This window comes from Macaca thibetana, chromosome 7 (assembly GCF_024542745.1).
Source record: "Macaca thibetana thibetana isolate TM-01 chromosome 7, ASM2454274v1, whole genome shotgun sequence".
In the NCBI taxonomy this organism is placed as follows: domain Eukaryota; kingdom Metazoa; phylum Chordata; class Mammalia; order Primates; family Cercopithecidae; genus Macaca; species Macaca thibetana.
Window position 1 is genome coordinate 34,161,147 of NC_065584.1, and position 24,003 is coordinate 34,185,149.

Below are 24,003 nucleotides of genomic sequence, written 5' to 3' on the forward strand. Positions count from 1 at the left end.
ATTTTATCAGGAGGGCATACATTGGGGTTGGGAGTTAGGTACTGAAAGTTTAAGGAAGCGAAAGAAAAGCAACTTGTGCCTTACAGGGTCAAGCTGGGTCAAGGAAATTCCCAGGAGCGTGTGGAAGCTCTCTCCCTGATAGGTGAGCTCAAGCTTATGACCGCCAAGCTTCTCCCAAGCTTCCTGCACTGCTTCTCTGATGACTTCACAGCAGTCCGGCGGGCAGCCTGTTTGGCAGCTGGTGCCCTGCAAATCCGCGACAAGATGGTGAGTCAGGGAAACATATTCTTATCGTACCTGATTGACCTGAAGAGGGCATTACCTTCCCTGGTTGTGCACAGTATGCTCAACATTCTGCAGGGACACAGAATGAGAGATCGGAACTGGGAAGGGGGTACATAAGCCACTTCAAACAGGACCGTTTCAGGGGCGTGCAATCTTTTGGCTTCCTTGGGCCACACTGGAAGAATTGTCTTGGGCCACACATAAAGTACACTAACACTAACGATAGTTGATGAGCTTTAAAAAAAAAAAGGTCCATGCATAAATCTCATGTTTTAAGAAAGTTTACGAACTTGTGTTGGGTCACATTCAAGGTCGTTCTGGGCCACATATTGGACAAGCTTGGTTTAGCTCCCAGCCAGCCCAGACTTCAGTTCTAGAGCACACCCCTGAATCCTGTTCTCACCTCAGTTAACTAGCTTCTCATTACCTGGGTGCTGATGGGCTTTAGGATCAACTCCCATAAATGGAGTTATAATTCCGTTATTAGGGAAAAATCTATTTGAAGTGTTCAAGAGAAGCCATATGGCTACAGATCTGTAGACTGAGAAAATCAATAGCAGATAATTCAGCTAATCTACTCACTATGCATACAGGTTGGTACTTTAGGCTCCAGCTCATTTGTCACCAGAATTGATAGGTCATTTTTCAATTATAGCTCCTTTTAGAGATAAGTGGTGTCCCTGTTTCTGATTCATTATTTTGCTTTGTTTTGTTTTTTTGCTTTTTTGAGATGGAGTCTCGCTCTGTCACCTAGGCTGGAGTACAGTGGCACGATCTCAGCTTACTACAACCTCCACCTCCCGGGTTCAAGCAATTCTCCTGCCTCAGCCTCCAAGTAGCTGGGATTACAGGCATGTGACACCATGCCCGGCTAATTTTTGTATTTTTAGTAGAGACAAGGTTTCACCACATTGGCCAGGCTGGTCTCAAACTCCTGACCTCAAGTGATCCGCCCACCTTGGCATCCCAAAATGCTGGGATTACAGGTGTGCGCCACTGCACCCAGTTGCTTCTGGTTCATTCTTGCTCTGGTCCTCCCCACTTAACACTGCCTTTTATCCATCCCAGGTGCTTGAATGCCTCCTGAACCTGATGCAGAGAGATCCTTACTGGAAAATCAAGGCCTTTGCCATTCGAGGTATTATAGAAGTAGTGTCCCAAACTCTTAAACCTTAAATACCTTTCCCTATGCAAGTATAAATGATCCCCAGAAACTCTCTAATAAAGGGGTGAAGTGCAGGAGAGGTAATGATCTTAGCTTCTCAGAAGTTCCTTGTCTGAGAAGAGAAAGATAATTTTCTTCTTCAATTTTTAGTGAAAGATCCTGAGTCTAGGTATATGTCAATCTTAAGTTAAAGACAGGGCTGACAAGACAGTCCCAGCCAACAGAATTAAGGATAACATCCAAGTATGTATCCACTGCTGGATGCATCTTGCTTTCCTTGGATATCTCAACTATTACGCTCTATAAGGCAGATCAGTTTCAAGACTGCTACAGCCCTAAAACCCTGCCCCTTAATCAGCCTAGTTTCTTTTTAGAATCTTTGGCATTGCTTCTCTTTTTGACATAGATAAATAATTGTGCCTCCTTTCCCCATCACCCTGCTGGGACTAGGTGGATCTTCCATGTTATCTGTTCTATATTTCATCCCCGAAATAGGCAAATATCCTAATGAGCAAGGATGGGATGGAACATCCCTCTTCTAGGAATTCTTTGGAGGTAATGTCCCACTCTAACCTACCCTTAAAATTATAATGGTGATTACCATCCAAAAGGGAAAGTACTGTTTGCAAAACTCAGTTTATTTCTGGATGCTAGAATATAGTAAGCTCAGTCTTCAGGGACATGCTGCCCTCTAATCTCTGCAGCTTTGGGACAGATTGGGCAAGTAAGTCCCAAGCTGACGGATCTTCTGCTCTGGGCTATTCACTATGAAGAGTCACCAGGTGTACGGCTGGAAGCTTGCCGTAGCATCCTAGCCCTGAAACTTCAAGGGGACCGGGTCAGGGACACCTTCCTAGACGTGCTGCTCCTGGAGAACCACGATGCTGTTCTAAAGTAAGCACTAAACCTCTGGCTCCCACCATGACCTTATACGGCCAACTCTCACATCTTTGCTCATTGAATATATTCCTGACTTTCCAGGCTGCCTAATGGCAGTAAAAGCACAGTCTCACCTGCGCATTCACCACTCACCCACATAGGTAACAGAAAAACTGGCCTAAATTAGATTGAAAGTCAAACTTACGTAGTTCATGCATCTTTTCTCCCCACCAGGATGGTTTTAAGTTATTCATACATTCAACTAACATTTATCAAGTGCCTATTGGAACAAGTTTTAGAGTGAAAAAGACCAGGGTTTGAATTCCAGCTCTGGCATGCAAGAGCTATGTGAGCCTGTGTAAGGTATTTAAACTCTGTGAGCCCATTTTTTTCAATCTATCAAATGCAGGTGATAGTCTACATTATAGAGTTGTGGTGACAAGTAATGAGATGACATGTTTAGCGCCTGTCATAAAGGTGTTCAGTAAATGCTACCTATTGGCACCTTCAAATATATTGTCTTGGCCAGATGCAGTGGCTCACATCTGTAATCCCAACACTTTGGGAGGCCGAGGCAGATGGATCACCTGAGGTCAGGAGTTTGAGACCAGCCTGGCCAACACTGCAAAACCCGTCTCTACTAAAAATACAAAAATTAGACGGGCATGGCAAGGTGTGGTGGCTCACACCTGTAGCCCCAACACTTTGGGAGGCCAAGATGGGTGGATCACCTGAGGTCAGGAGTTCTAGACCAGCCTGGTCAACATGGTAAAACCCCATCGCTACTAAAAATATAAAAATTAGCTGGGCATGGTGGTGCACACCTATAATCCCAGCTACTCAGGAGGCTGAGGCAGGAGAATCGCTTGAACCTGGGAGGCGGAGGTTGCACTGAGCCGAGATCACGCCATTGCACTCCAGCTCTGGGCAACAGAGCAAGACTCCATCTCGGAAAAAACAAAAAACAAACAAAAAAACCCACAAGTATATTGTCTCAAAAACTGTATAGTATTCCTATAAGCTAAGCATTACACCATTTTTGCATATAAGGCTCAGAAAACTGCACAGTTAGGATTGGAACTTGGGATTCTTAACTGATCCAAGTCCTGTATTTTCTATCCCCATACTTCTTTAAAGGGCAGGGTAGAATAATCTAAGAAGTCCTTCTTATCTTTCAGAGAAGTGTACCAGACAATGAAGATACTCAACTTAGGAAATGAAGGAAACCAAGAAATGCTTCAGGAGATCAAGAACAGGGTAAATAAGTGCAAGCTCTGTTTTCAAGAGAAAATTCAGGGCTCTCAAGAGTTCCTCAGACCCTGTCCTCCTCAAATATGTACATACCCTTTTTCCCACCATAGAAATACTTTCAAAAGGCCGGGCGCGGTGGCTCAAGCCTGTAATCCCAGCACTTTGGGAGGCCGAGGCGGGCGGATCACAAGGTCAGGAGATCGAGACCACAGTGAAACCCCGTCTCTACTAAAAATACAAAAAATTAGCCGGGCGCGGTGGCAGGCGCCTGTAGTCCCAGCTACTCAGGAGGCTGAGGCTGGAGAATGGCGGGAACCCGGGAGGCGGAGCTTGCAGTGAGCCGAGATCGCGCCACTGCACTCCAGCCTGGGCAACAGCGTGAGATTCCGTCTCAAAAAAAAAAAAAAAAAAAAAAAAAAAAAAAAAAAAAAAAAAAAAAGAAATACTTTCAAAAACCCCAGACACAGATGCCGCATCATTTGAAAATGCAGGCCGGGCGCGGTGGCTCAAGCCTGTAATCCCAGCACTTTGGGAGGCCGAGACAGGCGGATCACAAGGTCAGGAGATCGAGACCATCCTGGCTAACATGGTGAAACCCCGTCTCTACTAAAAATACAAAAAACTAGCCGGGCGAGGTGGCGGGCGCCTGTAGTCCCAGCTACTCCGGAGGCTGAGGCAGGAGAATGGCGTGAACCCGGGAGGCGGAGCTTGCAGTGAGCTGAGACCCGGCCACTGCACTCCAGCCTGGGCGACAGAGCGAGACTCCGTCTCAAAAAAAAAAAAAAAAAAAAAAAAAGAAAATGCAAAGCACCTGTGCACAATTGGGTTATAAGGTCTTACTAGTAAAGACAAAAACAAAACAAAAATCCTATTAGTCCTATCAAGCAGCGCTCAAAAATCAGTTTATTGTTATTGTTTCAGAAATACTATTTCCCTCCCTTCCGGTTTTCTCCCCATCATCCCCAAACCCAAGTTGTTTATTTTTCCTTTTTTGCAAATAAGCATAGAGAAGGAATAAGGGACAAGAGCTGGCCCCCTAGATTTTCTTCTTTTCTGAATTCCTAATCTGGGTTCTCTCACCAGAGAAAATCTCTAGCTGAAAGCATTAATATAATTTTTCCTTTTTTTTTGGAGGGGGGGACAGTCTCGCTCTGTCGCCTAGGCTGGAGTGCAGTGGTGTGATCTTGGCTCACTGCAACCTCCACCTCCTGGGTTCAAGTGATTCTCGTGGCTCAGTCACCAAAGTAGCTGGGATTATAGGCATGTGCTACCACGCCCAACTAATTTTTTTGTGTTTTTAGTGGAGACAAGGTTTTGCTATGTTGGCCAGGCTGGTCTTGAACTCCTGGCCTCAAGTGATCCACCCTCCACCCGCCTCAGCCTCCCAAAGTGCTGGGATTACAGGCATGAGCCATTACGCCTGGCCTGGATTGTTTTAATTTTTCAAAACTGTTAGATGAGATGAAGGAATAGAGGAGAAAGGACTTTGAAAAGGTAATTCAAGAAACCAACTTCACACCAAGCAAACATTTCTTTCTTTCTTTTTTTTTTTTTTTTTTTTTTTTGAGACAGAGTCTCGCTCTGGGGCCCAGGCTGGAGTGCAGTGGCCGGATCTCAGCTCACTGCAAGCTCCGCCTCCCGGGTTTACGCCATTCTCCTGTCTCAGCCTCCCGAGTAGCTGGAACTACAGGCGCCCGCCACCGCGCCCGGCTATTTTTTTGTATTTTTTTAGTAGAGACGGGGTTTCACCATGTTAGCCAGGATGGTCTCGATCTTCTGACCTCGTGATCCGCCCGTCTCGGCCTCCCAAAGTGCTGGGATTACAGGCTTGAGCCACCGCGCCCGGCCACATTTCTTTCTTTCTTTCTTTCTTTTTTTTGAGACGGAGTCTCGCTCTGTCGCCCAGGCTGGAGTGCAGTGGCCGGATCTCAGCTCACTGCAAGCTCCGCCTCCCAGGTTTACACCATTCTCCTGCCTCAGCCTCCGGAGTAGCTGGGACTACAGGCGCCCGCCACCTCGCCCGGCTAGTTTTTTGTATTTTTTAGTACAGACGGAGTTTCACTGTGTTAGCCAGAATGGTCTCGATCTCCTGACCTCGTGATCCGCCCGTCTCGGCCTCCCAAAGTGCTGGGATTACAGGCTTGAGCCACCGCGCCCAGCCCTGAAGTAAAATTTTCATGAACAGGTATAAAAAATCTCCAACCAATATCATAAGAGAACAATGTTCTCAAGCATTTATGTACCGCCTACTACTGATAAGCATATGCAATTAGTTACTTCTTTTTTTTCTAGAGACAGGGTCTCACTTTGTTGCCCAGGCTAGAGTGCAGTGGCATGATCACAGCTCACTGTAGCCTTGAACTGTTGGGCTCAAGTGATCCTCCCTCCTCAGCCTCCCACAATTATTTTATTAATTTTTTTTGTTTTTTGATAATTTGCTGCCTAGTACAGGTGTTGTTTTGCATTATTTGTTCATTTTTTGATAATTTGCTGCCTAGTACAGGTGTTTTGTTTTGCATTATTTGTTCTAATTTAGATTAAAACACTAAGCCAAAAGGACTTGCTGATACAGAAAATACTCAAGCTGGAGATAGTCATGGGAAAAGTGAGGGAGGAAGCAAAACGTGTTTACTTGAAACCCAAAGGAGAACAAGAACCACTAACACTCCAAACTTTACTCCAAGAAACTTTTCAGGGTAGGTTTCCTAGGGGTGAGTTCTATGCCTTGATTCCTTTAATAAGCCTCTTCCAGGATCTGGATGTTTTGGGACTTAGTAGCAAGGCTTGGAGGAAGAAAGAGTCAGGAAAGGGTCCTTCCCTCTTGGCTACCATCCACTCAGTCTTTGTTATTTTTTTTTGTTCCCCAGGTTTTTATTCATATATTTTCTCCCTTAAAAAAAAAAGTTATCTCTACTTGAACTGATTTAAAGAAGGACATATCAGAAAAACACAAGTCTTTATAAAACACTACTACCATGTATGTTTGATTAAGCACCCAAAAAAGCTTTATGAGCTTAACCTTAATAGTGGTAGTGGCTGGTGGTCGGGCATGGTGGTGCACACCTGAAATCCCAGTGCTTTGGGAGGCCACGATGGGAGGATCACCCCAGGCCAGGAGTTCAAAACCAGTCTGGGCAACATAGCAAGACCCCTCCATCTCTACAAAAATAAATAAATAAATAAATAAAAATTATCTGGGTGTGGTGGCACACACCGGAAGTCCTATCTACTAAGGAGGCTGAGGTGGGAGGATTGCTTGAGCCCAGGAGGTTGAGGCTGCAGTAACCCAAGATCTCACCACTGCACCCCAGCCTGGGCAACAGAGTGGGACCCTGTCTCAAACAAACAAAAAATAGTGCTTATCTCTGGAAAGTGGGGTTGGAGGGAGAACTATCATTTTTACTTAATGTATGTCTATGCTTTTGTAACTTTTTAAAAAAGACCTTATAAAGTTCTCAACCTTAAACAACAGAAAACTATCCATTATGGTGATAGACTCTTAAGAGTCCCAGACACAACCTAAATGATGAAGGTGCAGAAATCAAGCTGTACCAAAATATACTTACAAAATCTGTGTGTCCGAGCATAGCAGCAACCTCAGGTCACTCAGCCAGCTGCCTACCAGCTACCACCCCAAACCCAGGTCTTCTGGTTCCGAGTCCAGTGCTCTTTCTGGTACATCAGGCACTTTTCCACCAACCATGAGAATATTCACTTGTCAGATTTGGGGAAGTTTCTTCCAACTGCCAGAATAAAAATGAGAGTGGAAAGTAACTTGAACACCAGCCTTCCTTCATGGCCAGCTTGCTAAAAGTTGGTTGCCGAAGGTCCATGAAGGCACAACTAGGTGACATGCTGCCCTTATGACAGCAGTGCCAGCCATGGATGCAAGCAAACAGTGAGCAAAAACATACCATGCTCTTAAAACTGAACTAGCTAGTACGAAATAATTTTTCTATTAGAATTGGGTTGCATAATTAAATAGCATAAATTATCCCCAAAGTTAGTGAATTGGTCCCAATCAGATGAGATTTTTGAGATCGAGTCTCGCTCTGTTGCCCAGGCTGGAGTGCAGTGGCACGATCTCAGCTCACTGCAACTTCCGCCTCTCAGGTTCAAGCGATTCTCCTGCCTCAGCCCCCTAGTAGCTGGGATTACAGGCATGTGCCACCATGCCTGGCTAATTTTTGTATTTTTACTAGAGATGGGGTTCTGCCATGTTGGCCAGGCTGGTCTCAAACTGCTGACCTCAGGTGATCCACCTGCCTTGGCCTCCCAAAGTGCTGGGATTACAGGCATGAGCACCGCACCTAGCCTGAGATTCTCTTCCTTAAGAGATTAACATGCTCCTTTTACATTCTACAACCACCCCAAGTTGCTTTTCACTTCAGCCATTGTAGATTTTCCCTATCTTCCTCCTGCTCCTGCATGTCTTCAAACCATCCCACATAATAATCTAGCATTAGAAAAGGGAAACATTCTTTGGCACTTTAATAACTTTTCTAAGGTTCATACAAATTTAACAATAACAGGATACTGACCCCAACCCTCCCTCCAAACAATGAAAAAGAACTCAGATGAAAGATCCAAATTCCAAAAAAAATCTAATGTCGGTCTCAAGCAGAATGACATGATCAGTGCCACCCAGTACACTGAAGCCTGAGGGTGATGAAGTTGGTGCTCTGAAATGATCACGGATCAAGGGTTTTTTTCCACCTCCAACTTCTCCTTTTCCTTTTGTACCTAGATGAGATGGTTCTTCCTAGAAGACCTTCTGAGGTTTGCGACATTGAAGCAGTCATAAAGGTAAATGTGAGCACACTGATGGTTATCAAGGTAAGAACATGAGTTTCAAAAAAAGAAAAAAAAAAAAGTAGCAGTGGCAGGGGAGAATCACTACTGCCTTGTTTCCAGCAATCAGCAAGAAACTAATTTAGGGCTAGAGGCATCTTGGTGAGCAGCAGCCCCTTATCATACAACATGGTTGCCAAGGAAAGCTGGTCCTCCACACTGTCACAGGGCAGGTCCCCCACTCTCACAAACTCTGGGTAAGAACGAAGCAACAGTTCCATGGCATCAGCTTGCTGGGGGTATATTTCCAAGCATTTGGGTTCTTCCAGATGATACACACGGGAGTTTTCCACTGTGTAATAGAGAAACAAATGGCCCCCCTCACCCACCAGCCGAGCTATCCCATCCTGAAGCATGTGGACTTCTGTTTCTGTTGTCAACTGGGCCCCCACATTTACAGGTTCTCCAGCCTCCCAGCGAATTGGAAGCCCGTAAACACTTAGTGCCCTCTCCCTATCAGTCAAAACAGGGGGCAGAGAATCGTGGATGAAGTCTTTGGCTCTCTGGTCGGCCACAGCATCGACAGGAGCAAAGTGTCCCAGGCGGGCAACCAAGACCCGCACCTTCTCCATGAAAGCGGTTCTTCGCGGATCCTTAGAATCTGAATGCTGGGCCCCCATGTAATCCATGAAGTCTCGGGGCAGACCCCTCCGAAACTCCACATTTTCTTCCATTGCAGCCTGCACGGCCAGAGGCAGTATGGTCTCTAAGAAGTCACCCCAGGTATTGCGCTGGTACGTGGACAAGGTGAGGTGCAGAGAGTGGACTCCATCCTGGCATTCAGCTTGGTGAATGAAGCCCCGAGGAAAATACAGCAAATCTCCAGGTTCCAGCACGGTCTGCAGCACCGGCTCACCGAGGTCATCCTGACTGAAGTTGGGGCTGGATGTCAGAGCCAGTTCCTCGGTTGGGACTCGGGGTCGGTATACACGCCAGAGTTTCCTACCTTCCAGCTGCAGCACGAAGGCCTCGATGTCGTCGTAGTGGGGGGCAAAGCCCTGCGAGTTAGGTGGCGTGAGGTAAACGTTGGAGCCTGCCATGCTTCCAAACTGCTCTTGAAGCACAGCCAAAAACTGCCACACAGTGGTAGAGAAAGCCTGCGGACAGAGGAGGCGCAGGGAGCAGCCGGCCTGGTACAGGGACCACGCGGCGGCGGGCAGCGCGCGGCCGGGTGGGTTCAGGGTCTCGCGTCGCCCGTTGATGTAGCGAGCGGCGTCCAAGTGCTGGCCGAATTGCACCTCCTCGTTGCGCAGCATCAAGTCCAGGTCGGCAGTAGAGAAAAGTCCCTGGTAGTAGGTGTGGTCCTGCCGCCGCACCAGCACTGCCTCCCGCTCCCATAGGCGCCGGTAGAAGTGATCTGGCGGCATGGGCGCGATGAGCCACTCAAAGAGGCGCGCCGCTCGCCGCCGGCTGCTGGGGATGCGGTTCAGCTCGGCCAAGACGCGCCGCAGCGGGGAGTCCCAAGCCGGCTCCCCACCCGTGTTATCCACCTGCGGCCCTGACGCCGTCGCAGAGGCCCCGGACGACTGGGCGGCCGCGAAGTGCTGCGCGGTACACAGCAGGGCCGAAGTCTCCATCACCCGGGCCGGCGCGGCGGGCACCTCCACCAGGCTTGCGGGCGGCGCGGAAGCCGGCACCAGGCGCGCCGGCGGGGTCTGCAGGGAGCGCGCGGCGGGCGAGGCCTCCAGCAGCTCTGCGGGCCCCAGGTGGCCGTATGGCTCTCGCCGGGCTGCGTCCGGGACGGCCGCCACCGCCGCCCCACCGGGTAGCGTGTCCCCCAGGTCTTCGGCCGTCGACTCCACCCTCGAGTCCTCCGAGTCCTTGCTAGGCAGCGTCTGCGCCCTCAGCACCTGCGCCATGGTGGGTACAGTACCTCTCACTTGCCTTCGTATCTTCCTGGGCCTCAAGGGCAGGGCCAGGACCGACCCGCTGTGTGGCTGAGACTTGCGCCGGCGCCTCGGCCGCCCGCGCCTCAACGGCCCTGCACTGGCCTGGAGCCCATCCATGGCGAGACCAGACTAGATCGTCTTCCCCCTCCGGCCGGGGCCGAGGCTATAGAGGTTCCTGAATGCAGCGGCTGCGGTGCACTCTGGGAAGGGGGCGCGGCCTCCAGCCACCTTGGGGTTGGCCACGCCCACCATTCTTCTATTCGGTCCCTCCCGCTCTCTTTCTTTAAATGTTTGGCTACGCCGGGCGCGGTGGCTCAAGCCTGTAATCCCAGCACTTTGGGAGGCCGAGACGGGCGGATCACGAGGTCAGGAGATCGAGACCATCCTGGCTAACACGGTGAAACCCCGTCTCTACTAAAAATACAAAAAACTAGCCGGGCGAGGTGGCGGGCGCCTGTGGTCCCAGCTACTCAGGAGGCTGAGGCAGGAGAATGGCGTAAACCTGGGAGGTGGAGCTTGCAGTGAGCTGAGATCCGGCCACTGCACTCCAACCTGGGCGACAGAGCGAGACTCCGTCTCAAAAAAAAAAAAAAAAAAAAAAAAAAGTTTGGCTTCAAACTATAGCGGCAAGAACCCTTGCCAAACAAACAAGGAATCTACACTCAGAGAGCAATTTAAAAATCAAGTTGCAGCCAAGCGCGGTGGTTCACGCCTGTAATCTTAGCACTTTCAGAGACCGAGGTGTGTGGATCACCTGAGGACAGGAGTTCGAGACCAACCTGACCAATATGGTGGAACCCCGTCTCTACTAAAATTACAAGAATTGCTCAGGCGTGGTGGCTCACGCCTGTAATCCCAGCACTTTGGGAGGCCTAGGCGGGCGGATCACGAGCTCAGGAGATCGAGACCATCCTGGCTAACAAGGTGAAACTCCGTCTCTACTAAAAAAGAAAAATACAAAAAATTAGCCGGGCGTGGTGGCGGGCGCCTGTAGTCCCAGCTACTCGGGAGGCTGAGGCAGGAGAATGGTGTGAACCCAGGAGGCAGAGCTTGCAGTGAGCCAAGATGGCACCACTGCACTCCAGCCTGGGCAACAGAGCGAGACTCCACCTCAAAAAAATTAAAAAAAAAAATAATAATAATAATTACAAAAATTAGCCAGGTGTGTTGGCTTGCACCTGTAGTCCCAGCTACTTGGGAGGCTGATACAGGAGAATTGCTTGAACCCGGGAGGTGGAGGTTGTAGTGAGCCGAGGTCGCGCCACCGCACTCCGTCTCAAAAAACAACACGAAGCACAAAATCAAGTTACTAGAGACTCCCCAGGAGAAATGGCTACTTGACTGTTCTTTCCTTCTAGTCTTTGCATATTGCAGTGTTCCTTAGATGTCCTCATTTCTGAACAGGATGTTCCACCGGCAACTTCTCACCAAAAAGTGCAGAATTCTTGTTTTCAAGGAATGCCCCCAGGCAGTTTGAGTTCCCCATAAACTTCTGCTCTGCAGATGAATTCGCTGACTGAAGCCCTATCTAGGAGTTCCTCCACCTAACTTCTCTCCCTCCTTTCTCCAATACAAATTCTCAAATTCATTGTCCTCTCTCCGAAAAAGAAGTTATGTTTTCCTCTACTTGCATTCTTGATATCTGCCCTTCCTGCCCCTCTAAGATTTTGTTTCTTTAGCTGCAACTTCTCTGGCTCTTAAATTCGAGTTCTTAAATCTGGGCCTCTAATTTAACAGGCAATGTGGTGGCATGAGGGTGTAATTTTTGAGAACATGGTCACTGTCTGTCATGCAACTAATTGCTTTGTACATAAAGATTCCTTGTCTTCATTTGAATCATTTAAGAAATAAAAGTGCTAGGTCAAAAAGTAAGATACTTTTTGTGATTATTAATAGGTTTTACCAAACTGCCTTCCAAGAGGGTTTACAATGTTTCAAGAAATGATAAGCATAGTAGACTACAATACATGGCCTCTAGGACCTTTCTCTGTTTGAGCTTTCAACACTCCCTCTTTCTGAGTTGCACGCCTATCCAAACACTTGCCAAGGCTTTTAGATTTTGCCCTTACCCATGTCTAACATCCACCCTTTTTTATTTCTCACATGGTCTGTTACACACACAGTTCTCAACTGAGGGTGATATTGCCTCCATAGAGACATTTGGCAATGTCATATGGGGGCGAGGGGTTGTCTAACATCTAGTAAATAGACACTAGAGACACTGCTAAACATTCTACAATACTAAGGACGACCCTCCCACAACAAATAATTATCCGATGCAAAATGTCAGTAGTGTAGTGTTGAGACAGAGAAATCCTGGTTTTTTTTTTTTTTTTTTTTTTTTTTTTTTTTTTTTGAGACGGAGTCTCGCTCTGTCGCCCAGGCTGGAGTGCAGTGGCCTGATCTCAGCTCACTGCAAGCTCCGCCTCCCGGGTTCACGCCATTCTCCTGCCTCAGCCTCCCGAGTAGCTGGGACTACAGGCGCCCCGCCACCTCGCCCGGCTAGTTTTTGGTAGTTTTAGTAGAGACGGGGTTTCACTGTGTTCACCAGGATGGTCTCGATCTCCTGACCTCGTGATCCACCCATCTCGGCCTCCCAAAGTGCTGGGATTACAGGCTTGAGCCACCGCGCCCGGCCGAAATCCTGGTTTATTACAAATAGCCTCCCAACTAGTCTCTTTACCTTTATTTTTTATTTTATTTTATTTTTTTTGAGACAGGATCTTGCTGTGTTGCCCCAACCCCTGTGTTGCAATGACCCAATCTTGGCTCAGTGCAACCTCCGCCTCCCAAGTTCAAGTGATTCTCCTGCCTCAGCCTCCCAGGTAGCTGGGATTATAAGCACCTGCTACCACCGAAGCTAATTTTTGTATTTTTAGTAGAGATGGGGTTTCACCATGTTGGTCAGGTTGGTCTCAAACTCCCGACCTCAGGTGATCCACCCATCTCGGCCTCCCAAAATGCTGGAATTACAGGCATGAGCTACGGCGCCCAGCCATCTCTTTACCGTTAATTGCTCCTATATTAGCTGTTCTCACATTGCTATAAAGAACTACCTGAGACTGAGTAATTTATAAAGAAAAGAGGTTTAATTGGCTCACAGTTCCTCAGGCTGTACAGGAAGCATGGTTGGGGAGGCCTAAAGAAACTTAAAATCATGGTGGAAGGTGAAGGGGAAGCAAGCTCACGCCTGAAATCCCAGCATTTCAGGAGGCCGAGGTGGGTGGATCACGAGGTCAGGAGATCAAGACCATCCTGGCTAACACGGTGAAACCCCATCTCTACTAAAAATACAAAAAATTAGCCGGGCATTATGGCACACGCCTGTAGTCCCAGCTATTCTGGAGGCTGAGGCAGGAGAATTGCATGAACCCAGGAGGTGGAGGTCGCAGTGAGTCCAGATCGCGTCACTACACTCCAGCCTGGGTGACAGAGCGAGACTCCATCTCAAACAAAAACAAAAACAACCAGATCTTGTGAGAACTCAACCACCATCATTGAAAGCAGCAAGGGAGAAATCTGCCTCCATGATCCAATCACCTCCCACCGGGTCCCTCCCACAACATTGGGGATTACAAATCCCCACATGAGATTTGGGTAGGGACCTGGAGCCAAACCATATCATCTCCCATGCCAATTTATACCACAGATAGCTGCAAGATTAATTTTCTCAAGTTGAGGCCCCAAGCTTGTCGTCACCCTACTCAAAATCTACCCATGTGCCCCATTGACTAATCCAAGTTCCTCAGCTAGGTACTGAAGTCACAGAACGTTACAGCCTATCATCCCCAACCTCTATAAACTCTACTTCTACAAGATAGACTGTTTGCTGTTGCTTACCTATATCGTCCTTCATATGTTTTCTCAGGCTGTTTCCTCTGCATGCTGTCCTCCAGTTATCTTTTGTCAAAACCCTAACTAAAGCCCATTTCACATTCCGTCTCCTCTCCAAAGGCCCTACCATCGCCTTCACCTCAAGAGAATTTTGACTCTTTCACATGAATTTAACACATTGTGCTGATAATTCGTGCTCTTGTCATATTCCTTCCTAAATTCAAGGAAAAGACTTCCTTATGCCTTTTTCTATCCTGTCTTGCATTTAGCACACTGCCCTGGGATTACAAGCATGAGCCACCATGCCCTGCTAAAAATGTAGGCTTTGTTTGTTTGTTTGTTTTGAGATGGAGTCTTGCTCTGTCTCCCAGACTGGAGTGCAGTGGTGCTATCTTGGCCCACTGCAACCTCTGCCTCCCAGATTCAAGCAATTTTCCTGCCTCAGCCTCCCGAGTAGCTGGGATTATAGGCACCCCCTACCACACCCAACTAATTTTTATATTTTTAGTAGAGACGGGGTTTCCCATGTTGGCCAGGCTGGTCTCAAACTCCTGACCCAGGTGATCTGCCCGCCTCAGCCTCCCAAAGAGATGGGATTACAGGCGTGAGCCACTGCGCCCAGCCAAAATACAGTATTTTTTAAACAATAAACTTTACTTTCTCTAATTCATCTCATTTTTCTTGTGCTTGCCTTACTCTTCTGTTTTTTGTTTTGAATCAACAGAATTCCCTTTAAAAAAATCAAAGGAACTTGGCATTCTGAATATAGATGTTAATCATTGTTATTCAGAGAAACTGCTACAGAAAAGAAGAGCCAACAGTATGTTTAAGTATACATAGTATGGGGGCCGGGCGCGGTGGCTCACGCCTGTAATCCCAGCACTTTGGGAGGCCGAGGCGGGCGGATCACGAGGTCGGGAGATTGAGACCATCCTGGCTAACACGGTGAAACCCCATCTCTACTAAAAATACAAAAAATTAGCTGGGCGTAGTGGTGCCGTCTGTAGTCCCAGCTACTCGGAGGCTGAGGCAGGAGAATGGCGTGAACCCAGGAGGCGCAGCTTGCAGTGAGCCGAGATGGTGCCACTGCACTCCAGCCTGGGCGACAAAGTGAGACTCCGTCTCAAAAATAAATAAATAAATAAATAAAATAAAGTATACATAGTATGATTTAAAGCCTATCAGGAAAGTACCCCAAATTATCTCTCCCATCAAAATTCATCCCATCATTAGATAGTTATTCTTGAATTAGTCATTGTCACTTTCACTTCATCTATATCTAAAATGTAAATATACTGGGAAGGGTGATATATACTAAATTATAAGTTCCTTTTTTTTTTTTTTTTCAAGACAGAGTCTCACTCTGTCACCCAGGCTGGAGTGCAATGGCACGATCTCGGCTCACTGCAATCTCCGCCTCCTGGGTTCAAGCGATTCTCCCGTCTCCTGTCTCCACCTCCCAAGTAGCTGGGATTACAGGTGCACGCCACCACGCCTGGTTAATTTTTGTATTTTCACTAGATGGGGTTTCGCCAAGTTGGTCAAGCTGGTCTTGAACTCCTGAGCTCAGGCAAGCCACCCGCCTCAGTCTCCCAAAGTACTGGGATTACAGGTGTGAGCCACCGCACCTGGCCTCATAAATTCCTTTAAGTGTCTTTTCTTAAAGAAGGAAGGATAGCATGAGTTGTTGAAAGGGAGATGGTGAGAAAGAAATAAAAGGAAAGTAAAAGAAAGCAAATGTCTGAGGCAGTGGTTCTGAACCTGGGGCTATTTTGCACCCCCAGGGATCATTTAGCAATATCTAGAGATATTTTTGGTTGTCCAACAGTGGGGATGCTACTAGCATCTAGGGATGCTGTAAAACATTCTACAATGTACAATGAAGTCCCATAACAAAGGACTATCTGGCCCCAAATGTCATAACAAAGGACTATCTGGCCCCAAATGTCAATAAAAACTTTCAGATGGCAATTCATCAATACAAAATTTTGATATCCTTGACCCAGTAGTAATTCTACATCTAGAAATCTATCCTTAAAAAATATTCACTGGCCAGATGCAGTGGCTAGCACCTATAATCCCAATGCTTTGGGAGGCTGAGGTGGGTGGATTGCTTGAGCTCAGGAGTTCCAGACTAGCCTGAACAACATGGCGAGACGCCGTCACTATGAAAAATCAGCACTTTTTTCTATCTTTCTTTTTTTGTTGTTTTTGAGACAGAGTCTTGCTTTGTCACCTAGCCTGGAATGCAGTGGCATGATCTTGGCTCACTGCAGCCTCTGCCTGCCCAGGTTCAAGTGATTCTTGTACCTCACCTGAGTAGCTTGGATTACAGTCATGTGCCACGATGCCCAACTAATTTTTGTATGTTTAGTTGAGATAGGGTTTTACCATGTTGGCCAGGCTGGTCTCGAACTCCTGGCCCTAAGTGATCCAACTGCCTTGGCCTCCCAAAGTGCTGGGATTACACGAATGAGCCACCATGCCAAGTCAAAAAATTTTAAATACAAAAATTAGCCAGGCATGGTGATGTACACCTGTGGTCCCAGCTACTAGGGAGGCTAAGGTGGGAGGATGACTTGAGCCTGGGATGCAGAGGTTGCAGTGAGCTGAGATGCTGCCACTGTACTCCAGCCTGGGCAATAGAGCCAAACCTTGTCTCAAAAAAACAAACAAAAAAAGTCACCCATGTGTACAAAGATATTTATACATAGATGCTTGTTGCTTATAATTTCAAAACTGGAAATTACTCAAATATGTACCAATTGGCAGTTATTTAAAAGAATGACAAGGAAATGTCTATAATGTGTTAAAAAATCAAATTATAGAACAATATGTTGTCCCATTTTTTGCTTAAAAATGCAGCCCATATACATTATATATCATTTCTTTTACTTTTTTTTCCTTTTCCCTCTCCTCCCCCCTCCCTTCCCCTTCCCTCCCCTCCCCTTTCCTTCATTTTCTTCTCTTTTCCTTTTTGAGACAGTTTCCCTCTCTCACCCAGGTGGGAGTGTAGTGGTGCAATCTTGGTTCACTGCACCCTCCACCTCCCAGGTTCAAGTGATTCTCCTGCTTCAGCCTCCCTAGCAGTTGGGATTACAGGCGCCTGCCACCATGCCCAGCCAATTTTTCTATTTTTAGCAAAGACAGGGTTTTACCATATTAGCTAAGCTGGTCTCAAACTGCTGACCTCAGGTGATCCACCTGCCTCACCCTTCCAAAGTGCTGGGATTACAGGCATGAGCCTACATTATATATAATTTCTTTAAAACCATGTATGTTTTGTGTGTGTGTGTGTGTGTGTTTGTCTGCCTGCACACACACACACACACACGCAACTGTGTGTGTTATATCTGGAAAGATATAAACCAAACTGAAGACAGAATTTCCCTCTGGGTAATGGAATTATTTGTTATAGAAGAACTTTCTTGTTTAACTTTAGGATGTTAATATAAAGCTTAGGCTGGGTGTGGTGGCTCATGCCTGTAATCCCAGCACTTTGCGAGGCAGAGGCGGCCAGATCACTTGAGACCAGGAGTTTGAGACCAGCCTGGCCAACATGGTGAAACCCTGTCTCTACTAAAAAATACAAAATTTAGCCAGGTGTGGTGGCATGTACCTGTAATCCCAGTTACTCAGGTGGCTAAGGCACGAGAATTGTTTGAACCCGGGAGACAGAGGTTGCAGTGAGACGAGATCACACCACTGCACTCCAGCCTGGGCAATAGCGCAATACTTCATCTCAATAACAAACAAACAAACAAAAAAATCACAGTTTGAATAGGCCATCTGGACCCAAAAGCCTGAAATATCTTCTATTTGGCCTTTTACAGAACAAGTTGGCTGAGTCCTGCTATATCATAAAGGATGCTATCTAGGATGTTGAATTTCCAACTTTTTTGCTTGTTCATATAACCTATAAAATAATTTTGAAAAACGATGTCACCTCTTTACCTTCTTAAATTGACATCTAAAATGAGGCCAGACACAATGGCTCACGGCTGTAATCCCAGCACTTTGGGAGGCTGAAGCAGATGGATCACTTGAGGTCGGGAGTTTGAGACCAGCTTGGCTAACATGGTAAAACCTGTCTCTTCTGAAAATAGAGAAAAATTAGCCAGGTATGGTGGTGCATGCCTGTAATCCCAGACACTCGGGAGGCTGAGACAGGAAAATCACTTGAACCTGGGAGGCAGAGGTTGCAGTGAGCTGAGATCGAGCCACTGCACTACAGCCTGGGTAACAGAGACGAGACTCTGTCTTAAAAAAAAAAAAAAAAATGACATCTGAAATGTTTTCATTTTAAATAGAAGCAGAGTTTAATTTCAAACATGTATTCCAGCTTTATATATTGATATTTTAAGTTCAAAACTGAATTTAAATGCATCCATTTGAATCTAAATGCCATACAGTTTGATAACTACCATCATCCATTTTAAAAATAAAATTTGTGGCCGGGCGCGGTGGCTCAAGCCTGTAATCCCAGCACTTTGGGAGGCCGAGACGGGCGGATCACGAGGTCAGGAGATCGAGACCATCCTGGCTAACATAGTGAAACCCCGTCTCTACTAAAAAATAGAAAAAAATAGCCGGGCGAGGTGGCGGGCTCCTGTAGTCCCAGCTACTCGGGAGGCTGAGGCAGGAGAATGGCGTAAACCCAGGAGGCGGAGCTTGCAGTGAGCTGAGATCCGGCCACTGCACTCCAGCCTGGGACACAGAGCCAGACTCCATCTCAAAAAAATAAATAAATAAATAAATAAAATAAAATTTGTAAGCTCTTCTTTAAAATTAAAAATATTACATCTTAAAAAAAACCGCTCACATTTCCTTTATGAAGTAACTTCCACACAGATTTTTATCCTAATAGTCAATTGTGCTTGAAAGTATTTATTTTTCAGCATCACATCTGCAACAAAAATCTGTATTTAAATTGAGGTTTGGGGCATGATGGTACATGTAGTTTTAGCTACATGTGAGGCCAGAGACAGGAGGATCACTTGAGCCCAGGAGTTTAAGGTTATAGTGAGCTATGATCGTGCCTGTGAATAGGTGCTAGCTACTGCACTCTGGCAGCTGGGGCAACATAGTAAAAAACAAAAAAACAAACAAAAAACACTTGATGTAAAAAATGAAGGTTTAAAATGTATTTTCCATGACTAGAAGACTGTCTATATTTCTTTCAGGTAATCGTTACAATTATTATTAGTATACTTTATGTTTCAATTTTCCATACATAAATCAGAAATATTAACCCACACTCCCTTGGGAAACAATTTTATTAACTAGAGTACAGTGCTATGTGCAATTCCTGTTATATTTAGTCTTACAGATTCCACACATTTCCAAAGTTTTTCCCACTCCCTTCACTGAAGTTGTTCTATACATTTGTTTCTCTTGCTACATACAGTTCGTATTCCTTCCTAAATCCCCTTACTTCCTAAATTATTATTATTATTAATTTTTGCCTACATTTACTCTGGCTGGGTGGGGTGACTCATGCCTGCAATCCCAGCACTGTGGGAGGCTGAGGTGGGTGGATCACCTGAGGGTCAGGAGTTCGAGACCAGCCTGGCCAACATCTCTACTAAAATACAAAAAATACAAAAACTAGCTGGGCATGGTGGTGCGTGCCTGTAATCCCAGCTACTTGGGTTGCTGAGGCATTTAAAAGAAGCTTGAATTTGGGAGGCAGAGGTTACAGTGAGCCGAGATTGCACCATTGCACTCTAGCCTGGGTGACAAGAGTGAAACTCTGTCTCAAAAAATAAGGTTCACTCTTCGTGCTGTAAAGTTCTATGTGTTTTAACAAATGAATAATGTCATGTATCCATCAGATATTATACAGAATATTCAGAATAGTTTCACCACCTTAAAAAGTCTCCTCTGCTTCCCTTTTTTTTTTTTTTTTGAATGGAGTCTCTAAGTCTGGCTCTGTCGCCCAGGCTGGAGTGCAGTGGCGCAGTCTTGGCTCACTGCAGTCTCCGCTTCCTAGGTTCAAGTGATTCTCCTGCCTCAGCCTTCCAAGTAGCTGGGATTACAGGCACCTGCACCATGTCCATCTAATTTTTGTATTTTTAGTAGAGATGGGGTTTCACCATGTTGGCCAGGCTGGTCTTGAACTCCCGACCTCAAGTGATCTGCCTGCCTCAGCCTCCCAAAGTGCTAGGATTACAGGTGTGAGCCACCGTGCCCAGTCAATTATTCATTTTTTAAGTAATGAAAAACAAGATAAATAATACATTGGTTTTATTACTTAACTGGTAATGCAATATAATATATAACTGAAATTATAACTTATTAGTGAAGTAAAGAATATTATAAGAGATATTGTGTTCCTTCTACAAATGTGTGAGTGGACATATATCAAACTCTGGTGTTAGGCTTTTATTTTTATTTTTTAATGGGCAGCTTTTAAAGCCAAAGTAGGCTCAGAGAGACTCCCCTGGTGTTAGACTTTTGAGATTAATTAAAGAATAATCTCTGGGCGCGGTGGCTCATGCCTGTAATCCCAGCACTTTGGGAAGCCGAGGCAGGCAGATCACGAGGCCAGGAGTTCAAGACCAGCCTGACCAACATGGTGAAACCCTGTTTCTACTAAAAATACAAAAAAATTAGCGGGGCGTGGCCAGGCATGGTGGCTCACACCTGTAATCCCAGCACATTGGCAGGCCGAGGCCGGCGGATCACCTGAGGTCAGGAGTTCCAGACCAGTCTGGCCAACATGGAGAAACCCCATCTCTACTAAAAATACAAAATTAGCAGAGTGTGGTGGCCCATGCCTGTAATCCCAGCTACTTGGGAGGCTGAGGCAGGAGAATCCCTTGAACTTTGGGGGCAGAGGTTGAGGTGAGCTGAGATCCTGCCATTGCACTCCAGCCTGGGCAACAAGAGCGAAACTCCGACTCAAAAAAAAAAAAAAACAAAAAACAAAAGAAAAGAAAGAAAGAAAGAAAGAAAAAAGGCCGGGCGCGATGGCTGATGCCTATAATCCCAGTACTTTGGGAGGCCGAGGTGAGTGGGTCACAAGGTCAGGAGATCCAGACCATCCTGACTAACATGGTGAAACCTCGTCTCTACTAAAAATACCAAAAAATTATCGGGGCATGGTGGTGGGCGCCTGCAGTCCCAGCTACTCGGGAGGCTGAGGCAGGAGAATGGCGTGAACCCGGGAGGGAGAGCTTGCAGTGAGCCGAGATGGCGCCTCTGCACTCCAGCCTGGGCGAGAGTGCAAGACTCTGTCTCAAAAAAAAAAAAAAAAAAAAAAATTAGCTGGGCGTGGTAGCGGGCGCCTGTAATCCCAGCTGCTTCAGAGGCTGAGGCAAGAGAATCACTTGAACCCGGGAGTCGGAGGTTGCAGTGAGCCAAGATTGCACCACTGAACTCCAGCCTGGGCAACAGAGTAGGACTCTGTCTCAAAAAAAAGGAGACATACTATGGCCAAAGACGCCTTCACTTCGTCTCTGTCACTCATATGAGACACGTTTGGCATATGCACTCATGTTTGCATGTTTCTCTGCAGCCTGTGAAGCCCCGCACACCAAATCCCTGGATACAAAGTTCAGTCCCAGGCCTAACCACACGAAGCAGAGTTCGTTCATCACTTGTCAAAGATCTACGCACCTCTCGGGAGAAAAGGATTGCTGTGGGACCATTTAGATCGGACTACCCAGCTCTTTAGCTGGGTAAATTCTCAGAGAGAACTTTCTTTCCACATTTTTTTCTAGAGAACATTTTCTCTAAGCTGAACACTTCTCTTACTTCAAGATGCAGGAAGCAGTGGACCTGCTCACGTTGGGTCTTTTTAATTGATACTGTACAATCTTGTTGTCACTATGTTTATAAAGAAAAATTGTTTAACAGTAGACCTCATGTCTTAATGCGCACTATTTACACGGAAGGTTAAAGAAAATTGACATCACATTAGACGACAAAGCATATTTTTCCACGCCCCAGAAAGGTCATGTACTAAATATGGGTCAGAATTCCAAATCTTTCTAAAGCGGAAGGATCCAGCGTCTTTTGCAAGCAGTACAAATTGCCCTCTGAAACCCAAATTAGGGCTGGGCACCATGGCTTATGCCTGTAATCCCAGCACTCTGAGAGGCCAAGCAAGGTGGGTGAATCACATGAGGCCAGGAGTTTGAAACCATCCTGGCCAGCATGATGAAACCTCGTTTCTACTAAAAATACAAAAAAATTAGCTGAGTGTGGTGGGACACACCTGTAATCCCAGCTACTAGGTAGGCTGAGGAAGGAGAATAGCTTGAACGCAGGAGGCGGTGTTTGCAGTGAGCCAAGATTGCGCCACAGCATTCCAACCTGGATGACAGAATGAGATTCTGTCTCAAAAAATAATAAAATAAAATCCAAACTAGAATCCCATTTGTCTAGGAAAGAAACAGCTTAGGTGACTTTTTAAATCTACCAGTCTAGTCTTGTTCTAGATTAGGTTCTTTAACTGCAGTCCACAGAGCAATGTGGAAGCCATGTCAGGGAACTATTGCAAAAAAACCAGACCAGCATAATCATTTCCCCCTTTGTGTGGGTGGGTGTGAATGCATCTCTACCCCTGGGAAACAACTCCACAGTTTCACAAGGCCGATTAGCAATTCTCATGAGCCTCAATGTACTTAATATTTGAAATACTCAGGCGGATCATAGAACAGCTGTAAACTGAATCTATATCATAAGATGGGATTCTGTAAGAGCACACGATACCCAAAAATTGCCATGGATGAGGAAAGACCCAGATTTCCAAATAGTGTGAATCCAGCTTCCTTTCCTAAATACTGATTGCTGTTTACACCCTAAAATGTTTGAGATATTCATTAATGAAAATAAAGACAACGTGAACCTCTCCCCTTTTTTCTTCCCCTAATCACATCCTCTCTTCCCATGGCACTGTTACTGTGAAAAATATAAAAGGCAAGGCCGGGCATGGTGGCTCACGCCTGTAATCCCAGCACTTTGGGAGGCCGAGGCAGGTGGATCACCTGAGGTCAGGATTTCGAGACCAGCCTGGCCAACATAGTGAAACCTCGTCTCTACTAAAAATACAAAAATTAGCGGGGCATGGTGGCAGGCACCTGTAATCCCAGCTACTTGGGAGGCTGAGGCAGGAGAATAACTTGAACCTGGGAGGCGGAGGTTGCAGTGAGCCGAGATCCTGACACTGCGCTCTGGCCTGAGAGACAGAGTAAGACTCCACCGTCTCAGTATATATATATATATAGAGAGAGAGAGAGAGAACGCGAGCGCAATATTTTCTCCTATAAATTCCGAACTGCTATGAAACACAGTGCAGGGAATCTTTGGGGATATGAGTTAACTTCGTAATAGAAACTCTTCCCTTTCCTTGACTCATGTAACCCATGGAATGAGTTACTTTCCCTCTAAGTGAAATACTAATCTAAAAAGCACTATCACATGGATCAAAGTTACTTCCTCATCCAACCTGAGGATTCTGGGATCTGGCTACTATGAGACATTCAAGACAATGAATAATTCTGTATGAGCACTTTCTCAGCCCCTCTATCTTTGAATTTGTCATTTCATAGTGAAAGGACTTTATTGTGCACTCTTCGCTTTGCTGGCAAGAGCAAGGGAGCCTAACTGAACCCTTCAGTCAGTCAGCCAGCAAGACCATACAGAGGGTCTGTTAGGCCATCAGCACTGTGGGAGACGGAGCAGCAGCAGAAGAAATGGCCCTTGTCCTCAAGGAATTTACAAGGGGTTTTAGAAGACAGACACACAAGAACCTTTCAAAGACAATATGCTTAATTTAGTGAGAATTGTGTGGTACACAGCAGATGTGCTGTAGGAGTTCAGGGAAGGAGGGCAGAAGTCGTC

The 24,003-nt window shown here is 46.3% G+C and overlaps 2 protein-coding genes across 2 annotated transcripts in view; one reads left to right on the forward strand and one right to left on the reverse strand.

Moving 5' to 3' along the window:
- The window catches only part of HEATR4 (HEAT repeat containing 4), a 95,298-nt gene extending 73,203 nt beyond the window's left edge, over positions 1–22,095 (forward strand). The window contains exons 12-18 of the mRNA XM_050798686.1: positions 87–267; positions 1,354–1,423; positions 2,155–2,344; positions 3,508–3,586; positions 6,117–6,276; positions 8,328–8,386; positions 21,674–22,095. Of these exons, the coding sequence (XP_050654643.1) occupies positions 87–267; positions 1,354–1,423; positions 2,155–2,344; positions 3,508–3,586; positions 6,117–6,276; positions 8,328–8,386; positions 21,674–21,832 (898 nt within the window). The 3' untranslated portion in view covers positions 21,833–22,095. The remainder of the gene's footprint in view (positions 1–86; positions 268–1,353; positions 1,424–2,154; positions 2,345–3,507; positions 3,587–6,116; positions 6,277–8,327; positions 8,387–21,673) is intronic.
- On the reverse strand, positions 159–10,612 carry RIOX1 (ribosomal oxygenase 1). The gene is made up of 3 exons (XM_050798750.1): positions 8,122–10,612; positions 7,147–7,323; positions 159–246 (listed from the first exon to the last, which is right to left on the reverse strand). The coding sequence occupies exon 1, from the start codon at positions 10,435–10,437 to the stop codon at positions 8,509–8,511; it is 1,929 nt and encodes a 642-aa protein (XP_050654707.1). The 5' UTR covers positions 10,438–10,612; the 3' UTR covers positions 159–246; positions 7,147–7,323; positions 8,122–8,508.
- Positions 22,096–24,003: the final 1,908 nt, after the last annotated feature.

What these genes read in the sequence shown, in the direction of transcription:
- RIOX1 (XM_050798750.1), bottom strand. Translation starts at nt 10,437, where the DNA reads ATGGATGGGCTCCAGGCCAGTGCAGGGCCGTTGAGGCGCGGGCGGCCG.